Raw genomic sequence first — 19,512 nt, 5'->3', positions numbered from 1 at the left:
TGGTGAAAGACTGTCTACCAGCAACAGGATACCCTTAACTCTCTACACACATCCAAATGCAGTGTGCAATAGACTAGGTGTCACAAGGGCTTTTACAGGTCCACAGAGCACTTCCTAGAAGCAGAGCACGTTATGCTCTGCTGAAAGCCATGTGCAATGGTGTCGAAGGCACACATCTGGTGTGGCTAAAAGCTGAGCTCCGTGTCCAGAGCATTCTTACATGGGCAAAGAACAGCAATAGGGCTGGACTGGCGGTTGCTGACCCCCTGGTACTTCCCCGGTGGGCCTGAGGGGTGGGGGCTGGTTTTGTGCCTGTGGGCCGCTTTTCTTACAGGGGGACGGTTTTGCAGCAGTGCTGCAATATCGGCCCCTTGTACGGAAAGTGGGAGCAGTGCTTCGCAAACTACCAGCCCTCCCCCCGTGCCGTAACAATAGCCTCTGCAGTCCCTGCAGTGTGGGGTGCCCAAGCTCCAAGAGGCCCCCCTTGGCACTGTGTGTGGCAGAGAGCTCTTGACTGGGTCTGGAATATGTGGGCCCCTGACATGTACTTTGCAGGAGCGCACCCTCAAGTTTTGATACATCACTGACATCAACCCCCCAGCCCTTCCCCGGGCGGTTGAGCAGCAACCTGCCAGGGCTGGTTGCTGTTCCTAGTCCTGCCCTGACCAGCATGCTCAGGAGCTGGCAAATGCCCTAACTGCAGGCTAGGTCCTGGGGCCAAATAAAAACTTTTTCTTTTTGAAAACCCAACACAAAAATATATAAATATATAACTTTCTGCTTCAGGAGGCTTGATATACCTACATTTCATCGCTGCTTTCATTAAACTAGGGAAGCAGAGAAGATAAACTTATGATCTGTTGCTTTTCCCAAGGTGACTTGATGTCAGACTCCTGTCTGGGTTTCTCTGTAGTTTAAATATTTAATGACTCTGGAAGTCACACACAAGCAGTAAAATACACTTGGAAACTCAGGTTCAGACTGAAACCCTATGTCGTTAGCTTATAATGTCTTCCTTAATGTTGTTGTGAGTCATTTGGATTAATTTTGTATTCACCCATTAAGCATTTGCATGTTAATGTTTGCGTTTAATACTGCTTGAGGTTAGAAAGAAAGGTTATTGAAACTACCATAGGTGGCTCGCGTAGTATTTTTCAGGATAAATAAAGAATGCATGCTTTCATTATATTTCAGAATGAGCTCACAAGAGTGTTCTTTAAGAACTTAGGCCTGATTTACAAAAGCAGGGGTAGCTTAAACTCTCGTAGAGTATACACTTGTTTGTTTTTATATTAGACCTTTTGCTGATATTTACTAAGTGTACGTTCCCAAACAGGTGTCACTTATAACTGTCTTTGGGATAGTCTTAAATGTATAGAATTTTCCAAAAAAACACCCAGAACTGTTTTCATAACCCTAGGTTTTCTGATTTCATTAACAAGTATTTAATACACCAGTTTACGATTACCTATTCAAATTAACCTTGGGAATTTATTGTTCTCTTATATTTTCAATGACTTGCCTTTTCTTCCTGTTCCCTTGGTGAAAATTGGAATAAAGGGGTCTCCTTCCCGCGCTTTCTGCAGCAGTTATGTTCTGAACTCCCACTGCAACTCATGTGTGTAGACATGTGTGTGAAATGCACTTAAAACTTTTTGATTTTCAAATTGGGTTCACCTAAATCAGTATGCATGCACCTCATTGCATTGAATTTCCATACCCACTCTACTGACACACTATAGGGCCAGCCCCCAAGTGAGTGTTAAGAGAAACTATAAGAGTATGCTTGTTGTGCATACCTTAAGTTCTATTAATTTACTGACTAAGGCCACCTTGTTAACTTTTGTAAATACAGTGTCATTTAGGCAAGCGCTAGTTATTTTCATTTAGGCACCAATTGTGCGACCAATGGTAATGGTAGGGGGGTAACTCCAGACCTTGCCATCACTTAACCCTCCCCATCACCATGTCATTCCGAGTTCATTACCAAGTTATTGGGAATAACATATGGGATGCAGAATCACTGCATCTGTTTTTGCCTATATTCCTCACTAACAGGCAATTTTCCAAGTTTGTATTTCAGCTCCTTTCGGTTGGTGAAACTGTGCTCGAGTTTTACTGCACCCGGTAATCCAGGGGCGGTAGAATTTAGAAACCTGTAATACCTTTTTGACTGGCAACAGGAGATTACATCTGGAACTGCATTACTGCTTTACTGTTGCCATGGACAAATAAAAATGTTTCTTAAAGTAGTTAAAACATTCATGTTTTAAAGTTCTACTGAATTATCATAAGATCAATGGTATTATTTTTTATCTTTAGCCTTGAAAAAAGGACGTTTTTGGATAACGCCAGATCCATATCACAAAGATGACAACATCCAGATTGGACGTGAAGTAAAGATCTCCTGCCAAGTCGAGGCAGTTCCTTCTGAGGAACTCGCATTTAGTTGGTTCAAGAATGGTCGTCCCTTACGCAGCTCCGAAAGGATGGTCATCACGCACACTGATCCAGATGTTTCACCGGGAACAACTAATTTGGACATCATAGACCTAAAATTCACAGACTTTGGGACGTATACGTGTGTTGCATCTCTCAAAGGAGGAGGAATATCAGACATAAGCATTGATGTTAACATATCAAGTAGTACAGGTAAGAGTTCAGAGTTTCTCAATGAGTGATGTTGTCATGCTCTGCTAAAAGCTATTTATGCATGCCATCAAAAGCAATACAGTGTGTGGAATGTGTTCTTATAAGTGGAGAAGAAAGGATTTCAAACTGATTCGCCATACCAGAGCAGCTTGAGTTCACTCAAGGCTGAACTGGGAGCCGCAAGCAGCCCTGGGAAATATGTTTAGAATCAATGCATTCAGCCAGTGAGAGTACCAAGTCCAGCTGTTTCTAAAAGGGTTAGGCAGAGAAAGGGTTCTGTTCCCTAAATGATGTTCAATAAATGGGCCGAATGATTCATTTCATAGCACAATTTCCAAATATATTTCGTTTATAGGAAGTTTAGAAGAGACACTCATATACATCATGATGCAACACAGTTTTCTGCATAAAAAAACAATGAGTGTGACTATAACACAAGCCATATGTTTTATAATTATGTTTTGTTGTTCATGGCATATCATGTAGATATTTATGTGCAGCATGGGTTGACTTTTGCAGTTATCTGCGGGTGGGTAGTGGCTTCCAGAAAAGGGTGGGTACAGTTCTTGGCTGAAAGCCAAGCCCTGAGCTCAACCACAGCTGCACATTCAAAGGATGTGTGTAGCAGGCGTTGAACACCCATGAGGAGATTGGCACAAGACTTCTCCACTATAAATGACAAAAAGGGTAAGTGTAGTAGGGGTTTTTCATCTAATGATTGTTTTATTTGGCGCCAAGCCCTGCAGCCAACCCTTGCAGTGGTCGGTCATTGGAAGTGGCCCTCTCTGCAGCGTCACTCTCAAACATTTTACCTTCCCCTCTCCTGCTTTGCGGAATTTGTATTTGTTGGCTTTAGGACTCTGTGCACTTTAACACTGCTAACCAGTGCTATATTGCTTGTGATCTCTCCTTTGGAGAATATTCCCGTGAATAATCCCAGCTGATATTGCTATTTCCCTAACATCTTGACGGTTTCTATGTGCTCTCTCTGTTTCTGAGGACATCGGAAATGTACTCCTATGGATGTTTGGTCACTAAATAAAGGTTGCTTACTTTCAAAAATGTTTTGCTCAAAGCTCCAGACTTTCAAGGAGACCTACAGCAAAAAGTATGCAACCAGCAGTTCCACAGAGTCGAAGTGAATTTTGTCCTGCACTGACAACGTGTAGTATAATTTTTTCTCACAAAATTAGGAAAGTTCCTTTTCAGATTGGGCCTTCAAAACTTATTTGAACTTCCCTACTTTCAGGCCCTAGCATAGCCAATCTACTTGCTACATACAACTCGTGCTCCATTGTGGTTGCTCTCCAATTGTTCCTAGATCATATCTACTGCTACTATCAAGTAGCATTGGAGTTTTGCACTTTTTTGAAGTTATTTTCACTTAAATCTTTAGAATTTGATGTCTTCAATTTCCTCTATTGGATTTTTTATAATGTTGGAGTGATTTTGCTTATGAATTGTTTCTCTATTTTTATAAATTGGATTGAGAGCATTTCTTGCATTGTTTTTCAAACTTTTAGCTATTTAGGCACTTGCTTTTCACATTTCCTCTTAGTTAACTCTGTCTGTTCATTGCCACTCCTACCAGGGGTTAATCTTAGGTTTGAAAAATGAAACTTGTCATAAAGCGTTTAGTGTGATAACTGCCGGCTTCAACTTTTGGATACAGATTTTTAGGTATGCTTGACTAATACTGAAGCCAGGAATGCCCATTAAAATTAAACAGAGTTACTGTTTTTAAGGTGTAGAACACAGGTACTGTATATGTTTAGCAGTCTCCCAGGTGTGAAATACATTATTGTCAGAAGGTTGATAAATAATTGGGGAAGTGGGTAACTTTAAACCCTTAATGAACACACCCTAGTTTGCTCTCAACACAGCTCTCTGTGAAACTCTGATTAAGCCCAGATAGCTGTACCACATCCAGTAATCATCTGTCCGTAGAAATACAAGCTACGTTGATGCAGTACCAACAGTATTAAAGCCAATAAAACAACTCAATAATATTCCAAACCCAGGTTAGAACAATAGAAATCAAAATTGTATAAGAGTAAATGCAGATTTGTATTTGTTAACGTTTTAAAGCAAAAAGAGGCTAGAAAATGTAAGTGCCAATGCAAAGTGTCATTTTATTGTTGATATGGTTCTAGGTGCATTATCAGGCTGACCACAATGGAGCCGAAGTTGGATCCACCAACTAGGCCGGTTTACAATCGGATTTGGCGGGGCACGAGCAAAATATGAAGGTGGCAAGGGGACCTTGAGGTCGAATGTGTTGTAGTCAAGCTCCTTCTGAGATGTTGCTTTTGATGCCTGTTTGACTTGGCATCCTATGCATGGTTTCCCCTGACTTTTAGCCTGTACCCACTGCATTTTTGACTGTGCTGGATTTCGTTTTTGCTGGCTTAGATGCTTTAGGCACTTTGCCACTGTTGATAAGTGTCAAAGTGCAAGTGCTCTCTGTATAAATTGTAATTAATATTGATTATCAATGATTTCCAAATTTGATTTACCTGTACATCCCTAGTAAAGTGCACTGACTGTGACCAGGGCCTGAAAAGCAAATGGTACTACTGGGCCTGCAGCACTGATTGTGTCACTCACACAAGTTGTCCCTCAAATGTATCTCAGACCTGCAACTGCAGTGTCTGCATGCAGTTTTTAACTCCCATTCTCACCTGGCAAGTGCACCCACTTGCCAGGCCCTAACCTTCCCTTTTCCTACATGTAAGTCACCCGTAAGGTGCCCCCATGGGCAGGGTGCAGTGTATGCGACAGGTAGCACATGTGCTGGTGTGTGTTACATGTCCTGATAGTGTGGCTCTCCCATAGGCTATCACTGGAGCTGCACTTTAACCTTTTACATTTGTAACTTTCAATTGAGAACAGCTTGAGATTTGGAGTTTAGGCTCTCTGAACTCAGAATTTATAATACATCTTTTAGTAAAGGTGGTTTTTAAATTGTGTGTTTGAAAATACAACTATTAGAAAGTGAAAAAACAAAAAAGAAATTAGAAAGTGGGCATTTTCTTGTTTAACCACCCTGTGTGCCTCTGAATGTTTGTGTATTCACCATGTAGTTTGGAGTGACAGCAGATGGGGATGTGCATTCACTCTAGACAGTCACAAGAGGGTTTGGGGTTTGAGGAGTGTCATGCCTTTCCTGGATGAATCATAGGCTGAATAGACCTTTCTGCATTTAGAGTGGTGGGGGAGTATTCACTAGCACTTGACTAGACTGTGTCTGCTCTGCACAATGCTGTCTCCATCTCCTGTAGTGAAGCTGGACTAGGTAGGACAGAACTGTTTTTTACTGAGCTCAGAGAATCTTGAAACAATGACTACTAAGAGAAAATGGGGTGTAAGTAGTAGACCTTAAACCCCAGAACTTTAGATTACTTCAGGACTAAGTGGACCTTGCTAAGAAAAAGAGCTGAAGAGCTGTCAGGAGGAGTACTGCCCCTTTGCTGTGTGTTTATTTGCTGGGTTGGCCTGCAGTTGCTGCTTTTGCCTGTGGACAGTGGCAAGGATGAGACGGTTGCCTTGCTGTGGTATCCTGCGTAAGAAAATTCTTCAAGGGCTTAAAGTAGAGTAAGGACTACACTGCAACTTCTTAAACAGCACCTGGACTCCTCTGTTTCACTCATGATTGCTACAGGGTGCCAATTCCAGTTCCTTGGCCCATAGAAACTTGTGGTTGGTGCAGCAACCTAAGATAAACAACACCAACGCTGTCAGCGGTGCCACCAGTACACCCTACACCAAGGCTGTGGGCACATCTTGTGAAGTGCAGGATGCACCGCCCCACCTACACCGCAGCTCCGATGCCCACCGATGCCTGCAAAGTATTGACATGGGTGACTTCCTGAACTCAACGGCACCGCACTGCTGAACGGAACTGATGCCTCACCTATGCCACCTCAACTCCCCTGCCAGCCGGAACTCAACGCCTCCCCTCTCCTGTGGCAGTAAAGAGCCAGCCTTGCCTTGGCCCGTCAACGCCTCACCTCTGTGACTCTGTACACAGTCTTTTTACTTTTTAAGGTACTGTTACTTGAGGGTTCATGTGACTCTGTGGCTGGCCCGCACTCGTCGCAGTCAGCGCCGTATTTTGGATTTATGTCTGTCACAATGTCGTAAAAGCCCCAGTTGGAGCTATTTGAATCTACCATAGCTAGTTTTTCAGTAATCGTTCTAAAAAGTGATATATTGATATATGTGTAGTGGGCTTTTGTCATTTTGGTCTTGTTTGGTTTAGATATAGATACTTTATTTGTCTAAACTGGTATGGTGTCCATTTGTGGTGTTTTCACAGTGTTACTGTGCATTTGGGTACAAATATTTACACATTACCTTTCAGATAAACCTGTCTGCTCGTGCCTGGCTACCAAGGGGGTGAGTAGGGGTTATCTAAAGTGAGTAACTCCCTTATCCTGACTAGAAGGAAGGGTCCCTACTTAGACAAGGTGCAAACCTCTGCCAACTAGAGACACCCATTTCTAACAGTGTCAAAAGTTCCAAGTAGGACAAAGCAGGATTTTGAAGTGGCTGCTTTGCTACTGAGATAGATTTGTCACAGTTCTAAGGTTTCACCTTCGGAATTAAGGCCTGATTTATAGTTTGGTGGATGGGATACTTCATCACAAATGTGATTGGTTTCCTGTCAGCCATATAACAGATGTAATACATTGTGATGAAAATCCATCCCCTTTGTGGTAGAGTAGCCCATCCACCAAACTCTAAATAAGGCCCTTTGTCACTTTATAGGTTCCCAAGTTACAACACTTGAGCAAGGCCAGAAGCTGTCACTGTGAAGGGCTCAACAAGGCTGGAAACATTTAATGTGAATAATACGGTATGAGTAATCAGCACGACAAAGCGTTCAGAGCTGTCTGTAACTGAATTTCTTGCCTGCAGAGGGAGCACCCTCCCCTTGAAAACTTCAGTACCTTGACTTAGTTTTCTGGAATTGGCTAAATGTTTAAGCACTCTTATCTCCAACTACAGAGAAGGTTCCTCCTAGTCACTGATGCAGCCTCAAGACCTCAAAGCAGACTTCGAGGCAACACATTTCTATCCACTGAAGGTCAGCATCACAGTGCACAAAGTCCAAATAACAGAAAAAATAGCAATTTGGAGGTACTTTCTACCTGTGAATCTTCTATCACTGGTCCTGCCTATGAAGCTATTAGGAACATCCATATTAATGTTATCTTCCATGGAAACATTTGCAGTAATAAAAGCCACATCAAACATGATACTATGTTGACCTTGTTGCTGCTGAGATCAAACACACTATTTGCATGCTGCACAAATGGTGGTGAAATCACTGGCATGTGTCATATACTAAATCATAGAAATACATTTGAGGCAATAAGAAAAGTAATGTTGCAGGTACACCATCACTAAAAGTAAACCTTGTGTTAAAGAAGCACTTGATATATGGAAATCATGAGTAATCCAGGTGGCACTAGAAAGATCCAATCAGCTCCATCTTTATGGAACTGCCTCCTGAAGGATGGCTCTATATATCAATCAATCAATCAAGGTGTTTGTTAAACGTGACGACTCACCCGCAAGGGTCTCAAGGCGCTGGGGGGGGGCGCGGGTTCCAGTCAATCAAGGAGGGGGTCTGTCGAAGAGCCAGGTTTTGAGGTTTCTCGTGAAGATGGGGAGCGATGTTATCTGTCAGAGGTGGAGTGGAAGGTTGTTCCAGGCTCTGGCAGTGAGGAAGGAGAAGGAGCAGCCTCCTGATCTGGGCTTTCTGGCACGGGTAACCACAGCATCGGAGATCTGGGCTAATCGTACGGTCCTTTGGGGTGTGTGAAATTTGAGTCAACTGTTCAGTTATGCTGATCCGGTGTCGTGGAGGGCCTTGTGAGCGTGGGTTAGCATCTTGAAGGTGACTCCAGCTTCGAAGGGGAGTCAGTGGAGAGTGCGCAGGTGCTGGGAGATGTGGCAGTGTCTTGGCAGGTTGAGGACCAGTCTTGCGGTGGCTTTTTGGATGTTCTGTAGCTGACGGGTGAGGTTTTTGTTTATTCTGGCATAGAGTGCTTTGCCATAGTTGAGTCTGCAGGTGCCCAGGGAGTGAGTGACGGTCTTTCTGTGTGCGAGGGGGATCCCTTTGAAGGTCTTATGTAAGAGGCGGAGGGTGTGGAAGCAGGAGGACGAGACAAAGTTGATCTGGCGGTCCATTTTGAGCTCTGAGTCCAGAACGATTCCCAGGTTGCGTGCGTGGTCCGTGGGGGTAGGCGGGCTTCCAAGGGCGGGGTCCACCAGGTGTCATTCCAGGCATCTGGTTTGGGCCCATGATGAGTACTACCGTTTTGTTGGTGTGTAGTTGTAGGCAGCTATTTTTCATCCATTTGGCGACGACTTCCATGCCTTCTCGAAAGTTGTGTGAGTTAGGTGTAGTCTGCGTATGACACAATGTTGAGTCCGTAGGTTCAGACGATGGGGGCGAGCAGAGCCATGTAGACATTGAAGAGCGTACGGCTGATGGTGGAGCCCTGGCGGACTCCGCAGGTGGTAGGTGGTGGGTCCGAGAGGAAGGGGGGAGTCTGGCCCGCTGCATTCTGTCAGAGAGGAAGGAGCAGATCCAGTCGAGGGCCTTGTCTTGGATCGCTTCTTTGTGGAGTCTGCGTATTAGGGTGCAGTGAGAAGCTGTGTTGAATGCAGCAGAGAGGTCGAGGAGGATGAAGGTTGCTGTTTCTCCTTTGTCCAGTAAGGTGAGGGTGTCATCTGTTGCAGCGAGGAGGGGAGTTTCTGTACTGTGTTTTTTTCTGAAGCCGGATTAGGAGGAGTCAAGGATGTTGTGCTCTTTGATGAATGTGGTGAGTTGGCTGTTGATGGCTTTCTCCATTGACTTTCGCTGAGAACGGGAGCAGGGAGATGGTCTGTAGTTTTTGAGGTCGGTGGGGTCCACCTATAGAAAGCAAGAATGAGAAATTTACCATGATTGGATATATGGAACTCTCCAATCACTGGGTAGTGCACAAAATAAGAATGATGTATTATCACTGTCTACTGAGAACATTCTTGGAGCTGGAACGAACACTGAAGAAAGAAATCAGATTCTACCTGACTACTGGGAAAAGACTGAAGGACACCTTATCTCGATCTTTTCGTTAACCTTGCTAGATAGAAACAAAAGGCAAAAGGTCCTTCTCCTCTGAGAAGATCCAGTAGAGCAGTTATTAATGGATCACAGTGATCACTGAAAGAACCCAGGCAGTAAGAGCAGTTTGGTGCCTAGAAGTTAACCATGAGGACCCAAGGGAGGTAGGAAGTTCCATGAGTGATGTCTGCAGCATCGAAAAAACTTTTGATACATTGTGATTTTTCTGAATTCTGGAGGATATGGACAAGACACCAAAGGTATATGAGGAAAGTGTGGCCTAGTCAGCTACCAATTCAGTAGTTTTTTTATGTTTTTTCATCCGTATTTGATACTACCATGATGCTGCATTCTCAAGCCTAATCATAGGGCTTAGGACTGGTGTGAGTCAATGAAATTACCTCCCCTCGCTACAAAATCGACTTTGTTTTACTCTGACCTTTAGCAGCCAAAACTGAACCCTTGAGTGGTAGATCACTGACAGCATTTCCAAAGTCAAGGAACCCATGCTGGTTCATCATCCTGTCCTGCCCCACTGAAGGATATTGAGAACTACCTAATTAGCAATGTCCCATGGTAAAAGCTATGATTGGAGTGACCCCCTAGGATTAGTCGACCTCTGCTCCATTGCTGTCAGCCTGAAATCATGTCTAGATCCCAATCTACTGTGAAACTTGACTCTGCTTGGCACTTTGTGGGTTTTATTTGGTGCATTTTACCTTAAAAATTGAAAAAACTATGAAGCACATGCATTAACAAAAATACTGATCACAAACGGGCCGATTTGCAAAATTGGCCCCTTTGCGACCCGTATTTTTGCATTTGGGATGCATCAACCCAAATGCAAATTTGCAATTTAGGTAATCGCTAATTTTGCAATTACCTACATTTTGAATGCCTTTAAGGAATCCCAAATTGTGATTCCCTATTTGGAATGCAGCAAGCATTTCCTAAATGCGACTTCGCATTTAGGAAACTTAAATTATGCTAATTTTCAAAAACTTTGAAAAATGCACTGAAGTGCATTTTTCAAAGTGGCATGTGGTGCACTCTCATGCCCTTAGGGCATGTGTGCCCACCACATGTGCACATATGCCAATTTTGGAGGTGCATCACGGTGGCCTTTTGGGCCCCTTGCACCCTTGAAATTGCATGTGCAATTTGTGAGTACCTATTTGGTTTTTGCAAATTGTGCATGCAATTCCCATTCCTTCCTATGGGCCTCTAGGCCCATAGGAATGAATGGGAAGCTAGTCCTTAATTGCGAATTGCAATAGGCTATTCGCGATTAAGGAATACATAGGAATTGCTAATATTTTAGCAAAACCTACATGCATAGGCAATTGTGATTCCATAATTACGATTCCTTAAAAATCGCACTTATGGAATCGCAATTGCCTTGCCTACCTTGATGCATGTGCCCCTACAACTCTGGTTTCCCTCCACAACTTTAACCTTTTCTATATCTTTTGTCTATTATTTTTTTCTTGATTTGTCTAAATTGGTTTCGTTATGTAATTGTTGTTTAATATTCTAGAACACAGTACATATTTCTCAAGGAAATTGCCTGAAGCAGGTGACATGGCTGCAGTAATAAGCAGGGATTCAAATTGAACTCTATTGAAACCTGTCCACATTGTCATGAAGTTGATAACAATAACAAGTGTTGTGTACATTGGTGACCATTCGTGGATTTAAATTTAAGGCAATCTTTTTAGAGAAAGAAGTTGGTGATTTGGGTTTTGCATCCAGGTACACCTCCATTGCCATCCTCCCAAAAAGGGACCATTAGCAAAATTCATAAAGCAAAAATAGTTACTTTTGCTAAAACATCTGAGAACGAGAGCCTGTGTTTCTTAATATAATCAATTACTGGGGAAAGCTTGGTAGGATTTTAAAATCCCTTCATTTAAGTCGAATACATCTCATTTGCATCTCTGAGACATTACTATGCTGCTCATATATCAATGACATCCATAAAGTGTCTATTCTCAAACGTCTTTGACTAACCTGATTCTTTCTATCTGCTTGCTATTCCCACCCACCTCAGCTCTACTCTTTTGTACATGTGTGGTGAGGATTTAGAAATAAAGTGCACCCTACAACTTCACTAAATGAATTAAGAAAATAAAACAGTCCCCTTAGTCAGATTTCAGAAACATACATCTCAATTCATGTCTGGAGCAAAAATATACATTTTCGTGAATACCAATTCAGTAAGGAAAAAGGCACATCTGTATAAATGAAGATTGAAAGCAAATGGTCTCCTAGAGGAATTAAGCCATGCCTAAAGTAAATGTTTTATAAATCAACACATAATGACTTTGAAGTGCTGCATTTCCTGTCTCAAATGACCTTTTTAAAAACACGTAAACATAATTACATGGAAATGCTGGTAATTAATTTCGGAGGAACTTAATTATGACACGTCAACGCTTTCAGCATGTTAAAATCCATATGTGATACGTCTTACACTATAATGTATATGCCACTGCTTGCCTGATAGAGCAATAAATCGTCATGAATAGCCTCTTTTTGGCATACATTTCATAGAAAGTCCGATTTACAAAAGATATGAGTTCATCTAGTGTACAAAATGTCTAGTCTTCTTCTTCAGTCACTCAGACTACGCTAATCCTCAAGCAAGATGGTGTAACTTTGAGGATTAGAGAAAATATGAAACACTAAACTATTATCTGGACGCTAAACTATGTGGCCAGCAAGATGGCTCAGCAAGTTAAGAAATGTGATCATATTCAGGTCATGAATTTGAATTCCGGTAATGCCTCTTAACCTTCCATCCTTGCTACGTCAGTTAACTGAGTGACATTTAACTTGCAGAAAGAGTCAATGTGTGCTTTAACATTTAAATATAATAGTTAAATAAATATGCATATTTTCTAGAAGTACAGTGACATTCAAAGTGGAGAGGTTTGTGTACCTCAACCATTTTGCATACTTATTCAAGCTTGTTGTGGCACTAAGATAATGCTTTTAAACTGAGTGCAGAAATTAATTGTAAAAGTTTGTGAATACCCACATATGTATGTCAGTGTGTGTAAACACCATAATTCAAATACCAATCGTTTACTCTCTAAGGAACCCACTTCTCTTCCCCTTTTCCAAGCTTTACCCCTGTGGAGAATTTTCTGTAGTAGTTGTGTGCCCAAGGACAAAAATGCAACGTTTTCTTATACAAACTTTATGACAACCAATCATCCTCTCTTCCATTTGAGCACTTATGATAATAAAAGGCAAGGAAAAATATTTAAGATGGGCCACATACTTAAAAGTTCTTAAAAAGACAATTCACAGACTCAGTATAATGTGATTATATATTGGCTTCTTTTAGGTCATGTCATATGTCCAGAGTTATTTTGTGTTTTATATGAGTTGCTAATCTACAAGTGATCTCTAATTTTAGCAGTAATACATATGGTCATTATTTTAACAAAAACGGGTGTGAATATTGTTTGGCAGTACTGATGGCAAATAAGAAAGACATCATCCAAACTTAAATTGACCTTACATTCCAAACAAAATATTTGTAAACGAATGTTAGACCTGTCAACCTTAGGGTGGTCTTCCCCCACATTTTTGCCTGCTTACCTCCACTTTCTACTGTATCTTTTTATTGGCCTTAGGACTCTGACAATTTGCCACTGCTATCCAGTGCTAAGGTGCAATTGCTTCTACCCTTAAACATGGTGACATTGGTATATTACCTGATTGGCATATTTAGTTTACTTATAAGTCCCCTGTAAATTGGTATACCATATACCTAGGGCCTTTAATCTAAATGCTACTAGTGGGCCTGCGGCACTTGTTGTGCCACCCACCTAAGTAGCCTTTCAAACCTGTCTCAGGACTGGCATTGCAAGGCCTGTGTGTGCAGTTTATTGCCACATTGACTTGACATCTAAAACCACTTGCTAAGCCTTAATCTCCCCTTTTATTACTCATGTCACCCCTGAAGTAGACCCAAGGTAGCCCTATGAGCAGGGTGTTGTGTACATAAAAAGTAGGACATGTACTTGTAAGTTGTATAGGTCCTGGTAATGACAAACAGCAACATTTGTTGTTCACTACTGTGAGGCATACCCCTCTCATAGTCTAGCATTGGGAATTCTTTAAAATACTTTTAAGCTGTAATTCCTGATTAGAAAGTAGTAGATAAATCATGTTTCATATCTTTGGAATGGTAATGATAAACCCTCCTTAGTGGCGAAGTTGGATTTGAATAACTATTTTAGAAAGGCCATTTTTTAAAAGTGGACATTTCTCTGCTCTCAACTTAGCTCTGTGTGCCTGCAGTCTGTCTCCAACACAATGTCGATTCTGAGTGACACCTACACTTTGTGCATTCCTTTTAGACAGCCACAAGCACAAGGATGATGTTTGTGACAGAGAACTCGTCTGCATTTTGACAGCCTGCCTGGTCAGGAAGGGGGAGAGGAAGCAGACACAACTGGATAGGCTGTGTCCTGCCCCACACAAAGGACTGATTTCCCCCCACAGGTAGCCTGGCAGATACTGCTGGGAGGAAAGGGGACCACTGCACTTCAAAGAGCTGTTTTGAAGTTACTCCTATCTTCAAAGATACATTTGGTATTGGGGCTCTGACCCTACTAAGACGGTACACTACTGGACCTGTGAAGAACTCTGCCAGGAGTAAGGTCTGCTGTGCTACAAGGATTGCCACTCTGCTTGATGGAGTGTTCTAAGGAACTGCTTCACTTCTGTGCTGAGCTACCCCTGGTGCCTGCTGATCTCTACCCTGCTGAAGACAAGGACTGGACACATCTCACTTAAATGCAGAGTGACTCCAAGGGCTTGCAGGCTTGCCTCCTGTTTTCTTAAGTCTCAGGGACACATAAGGCTTCTTGTAATTCCATTAGTGCTGCTAGACTCTGCCGTCTGTGAGCCCTACCCTTGCCTGAGGTGCCCCCTCTAGTCTTGGGCCTCAGAAGTGGCTTCTGCAGCTGATTTGCTACAAAATCTGTGCATCATCACCAATGCACCGATCGTAACAGATGCAGTGCCCTTCGATGCTAACTTAGTGCTGATCCGAAAACATCCCTGCGTGGCTCAACAACAACGTGGGATTCAACTGCGAGGTTTGACGATGATGCAGTGCCAATCAGAAGTCCCAACTGCAAGGCTCAACTTCAATGCATAAACCCAACTGCGTGAATCAGACCTCACACATCGGACTTTCGACAACTACGCTTTGCTTCATCCAATGCACTTTTTCAGCGGACCATGCGTGAGTCTTGTAGCCGGCTTGCCCTCCATTTGCCTATACTTTGGATTCACCCCAGTCCAGCATGACCTCAAGTAACCTTTTAACACTACAGACTTCAAAGCACTGTTTTTGGATTTCATCTTTAAAAATCATATCTCAACTTCTACTTATTGGATTTTTGTTGTTTTGGTCTTGATTTACTCATTGCCTCTTAGGTTAAGCCTGTCTGTGCTGTGCCAAGCTACCGGGGTGTGAGCACAGTTTCATTTAAATTGTGTACCTAGCTTATCTTGACTAGGATTGCGGTCCCTACTTGGACAGGGTGCAAATCTTTGCCATCTAGAGACCCAATGTCTAACAACCCACTACTACCCCACTTACCTGACATCCTTAGTGTGGTATTCCTGCTACGTTTTTTCCTACTCCCTCCTATTTTTATGAAATTCATTTTTATTAACCACAAGACTCTGTGCACTTTACCACTGCTAATCAGTGCTAATGTGCTTGTACTCACTCCCTAAAACATGGTAGAGTGGCTTACACCTGATTAGTAGATTTAATTTACTTTCAAGTCCCTAGTAAAGAGGTGTACCATATACCCAGAGCTGGTAAATTATATTCTACTAGTGGACCTGCAACACTTATTGTGCCAACCTCTTATGTAGACCCTTAAAACATTCCTCAGACCTGCCACTGCAGTCAGTTTTAATTTGCCAATTCTACTTGGGAAAATATCCCCTTTCCCATTCTTAAAACCCCTTTGTTTTTAAACACCCCTAAGGTAGGCCCTTGATAGCTCATAGGGCAGTGTGTATTGTAATTATAAAGTTGAACATGCACTTTAAAGTTTTACATGTCTTGGTAGTGAAAAGCTCACAAATTCATGTTTCATTACAGTGAGGCCTACCGCTCCCATTAATTTTGGATTTGGAACAGGTAGAAAAGTCATGTCTGGTATCTAAGGATTTATAATTGAATATCCTCTTTAATGGCAAAGTCAGATTTCAAGTCACAATTCAGAAAATGCCCCTTTTAGAAAGTTGCAATTTTCTTGTCATAACCATTTAGTGACTGCAGCCTGTTTGTTAGTCGCATGACTTTGTCTAGTTGGCAATTGCAATTCGCCATTGTGATACGTCCCAGACAGTCACACAATAGAGGGATTAGGTATTACCTGAATGGGCCATTTCAGGCAGAATGAGGGAATGGAGCTGTGCACAGCCCCACTTGGACATGAAAAGATTGTGTTTTACCTCTCACATAGAAACCTTCACACTTGCCTATTGTGCCTGCAGACAATCTGGGAACAGGGTTGGAGGGCAGGTAATTCCATATAAATCTGTGGGGGGAATGCTCCAGAAGTTTCTCCTAATTCGACAGGGGTAACAGGCATAACAATAAGATTTTCAGACCCACTCTTCAGTTTACTTCTGGATCTGTGGAAGGGCTGTCAGAGGGCTGCCAACTGGCTGTGGTCAGCCATGTACTTCAGAGGACTGTGTTGCTGCGCCAAGAAAGATTTCTTACTACCTGAAGCCATCTTTGTGCCCTCAGAAGACTCCCCAGCTGCTTGAGACCTGTGTTCCTGCTTGAACCCAGGAATTCCAGAGAGACTCTGAGGGCTAGTTGGTTGACCTCCTAATCAGAGCCTCAAGGACAGAAAAGGCTCCAACCATCTTGAACCCACCCATGGGCCCAACCTGAGTGAGGCCTGACCCTACAAGTGGTGCCCCTGTAGTCCTGAACCATTGGATGTGGTGCTAAAAGTGCCCAGATAACCCAATTCCAAAACTTGGGACTTAAAATATTTTCTGCCAAAAAGTGCTCAGAGATTGGGACTTAGGTGCTCACCGATCTGACAAAGGAGCATCGCTGGTTGACCTGACTTCACTCAGCTTCTGCTATGTTGTTCTCCACAGTAGCAAGTCCTTTTCAGTGGCTCCTTGAAGAAGAGCCCTCATCAGCTAGAGCCTGCAGCCTCATCCCGCTGTATTTGTAACTCTAAAAAAAGAGACAAGGGGCCTGAATTTGATGTTGGTGGTCTTCCCCTTGGGCCACTGCTGTGGCAGTCTGAGGAAAACCACCAAGCTGTCTGTAGTCCTGCCTGCTGGATTGCAACACTAATCCACGATGGGCAGTGCAGCGGCATCCCGGTGGCACGAAATTTTAGCTCTTAGGAGAGCCTAACAAGCATCCTGTCTCTGTGACAGCACCTCCAGCATGTCCATGCATGATGTGGCATATACCATGCTGTGCATGCCACACAGTGCATGCATGACTGCACTTTTGAGGGAAAATGCCTTTCCATCAAGCATTTCATGCAGGGCGCCCGCCATGAAATGCTTGGAGGGAAGGCAGGTCAAAATCTACTCATCAATGCTAGTATTGGCACTGCCGCAGTTCCCGCCTGCTTTCCCCTCAGCCACAGCTGTTGGATCCTGGATCCTGATGGTGCTGGCCGTCTTGTGGCGGTCCCACCACCACCATCATGATTGGGCGGAAGGCCTGATGCGATGGCGGCGGTAGGTCCACCATCCACCAGTACCTGGGACCACCAACATCAAAATCAGGCCCTAAGTCCGAAAGTAAAAATCTTCACCTTGACTTCATCCAGCAGATCCCCACCGATGACTCTTCCTTCTCAAACATCGCTGGCTCCCTTGCCTCAGTGAACTCTTACCATGTTAGACATTTTTGTTCAAAATTTCTTCTAAGTCCAAAGGTAAGCGGAGTATGGGCCAATCCCTTCATGTAGCCGACCCTGGCTTCATCGTGGTCGGTCATAACTTTCGACTTTGCCCGGGTTTCACACAACTAGATGTCCGTGGTCGACGTTTTTATCTTTTAGGTGCTATTTTACAGTTAAAACTTTATTCATAACTTCACTTCTACTGGATTTTTATCATTTTGGTGTCAAATTATTTATTAAAATGCACTTTATTTTTCAAATTTGCTGTGGGATTTGTCTTATGTTGTGTTTTCATTTTATTGTTGCTAGGACTGTATGAATACTTTACACATTGCCTCTAAGTTAAGCCTGATTGATTTTGTGTCAAATACCAGAAGGTTAAGCATGTGTTAATTTAAAGACTTTTTGTGGATTAACCTGACAAGGATGTGGTTGTTACTTGAGTTGGGTTATACCTCCCTCAATCAATAACCCAATGTGTCAACATGAGGGTCAAGAAATGCACTGTAGAACTAATTCCTTTCTGCTAGGAAGTCAAAGGTAAGTCACAATATAGAGGTGCTGAGAAGTGAGAAGGTGGCATGAATAGCCTCACAGTAGCTATTCTCCTGCGAACCCTCAAAAACAGGCCCCCATGGTAAAGCAAGCCAATCATGCATCTGTTTCGAAAGACCACACCCTACCGGCTTAAAATGCTCCAAAATAGATCTGAAAAAGCTTGAAAATGATGCTAGATAGATAGGAGGTGTATATCACTTTGTATATGTGATCCAGCACAATTCAGAAGAAAAATGTGTTGGATCATGCTTTCTATGAAGACAGCATATGTATAAATAACAAGGATGTCTCTGCTTTAACACTCTTGCACTTAGATGTGGAGTTGAAGCAGACACCTATGGTATGAACCTAGTCATGGAGAACAGTTGTAGGTCAAAAATGGAAAGTATGATGTAGCAGTCTGTCAGAGGGTTTTGTAATCCATTTTTCTTCACCATTCTAACCCAGTTTGGATTCTATGTGACCAACCCATATGGTCTTTTTATGTACCTATTGGCTTTCAGATGAAGAATTGTGGAAAGGACTATTCATTTCCAATTAAATTAACAGCTGAATTAAGCTTTGAAAGCTCTGGCAAGGAACATCCCAGATGCTATATTCCTGTTCCTACACCTTCCTTATACACTCCCTCAAGATAGTCATAATAGTAAACGAGAAATATCTAATGTCTTTTTCAGGAAAGCTGTAGGACATTATCTTTCCGATGTGCATTGCATCTACCCTCATTTGTATTCCTTGGCTTGACTTAAGACTTATATGTAATTCATTATTTATTGCTCCCCAACAAGGTCACAGTTCCTCCTGGAGTTAATATGTAATATACCTCACACAATTATGAGTATGTTTTATAAACATAATCCCTATAAAAAATAATCTTCTGCATTACTTTCATTTAGTGCAGTATATTCTGTATTTCCATATTTTTTCTTTTTCCCTGAATATCTTCTATATGCATGCATACATATCACCCCTTCAGCCATCTCCTTGTTGTTTTTGGTGTCCATTCCCCCATTCAGCAGACATTTCTCCTTCTTCCAGAAGCTCATGTCAAGGTTGGGGTAAGCATCCAAGACAGATAGGAGCAAATATTTTTCTGTTCTAAAATACTTTTCCACTTGTCCAGTTTCCTTACCCAAAAAATATTACTAGTTGTTAGAAAGTGGGTTTTTGGTTGGTAGAGATATGCACCCTGTCCAAGCAGGAACTGCAATCCTAGTCAGGGTAAATCAGATACACACCATAAATTAA

At 42.5% G+C, this 19,512-nt stretch overlaps 1 protein-coding gene across 6 annotated transcripts in view; it reads left to right on the top strand.

The window, feature by feature from the left end:
- Positions 1–19,512, top strand: part of MDGA2 (MAM domain containing glycosylphosphatidylinositol anchor 2) — a 1,540,171-nt gene that overhangs the window by 991,729 nt on the left and 528,930 nt on the right. For all 6 annotated transcript variants that reach the window (XM_078659694.1, XM_078659693.1, XM_078659692.1 and 3 more), the window contains one exon: positions 2,323–2,652. In XM_078659694.1, coding sequence (XP_078515820.1) covers positions 2,323–2,652 — 330 coding nt within the window. The remainder of the gene's footprint in view (positions 1–2,322; positions 2,653–19,512) is intronic.

The sequence above is a fragment of the Lissotriton helveticus genome, chromosome 9, assembly GCF_964261635.1.
Source record: "Lissotriton helveticus chromosome 9, aLisHel1.1, whole genome shotgun sequence".
In the NCBI taxonomy this organism is placed as follows: domain Eukaryota; kingdom Metazoa; phylum Chordata; class Amphibia; order Caudata; family Salamandridae; genus Lissotriton; species Lissotriton helveticus.
The sequence above is the reverse complement of the archived record's forward strand: the minus strand, read 5'-3'. Positions and strand labels throughout refer to the sequence as shown.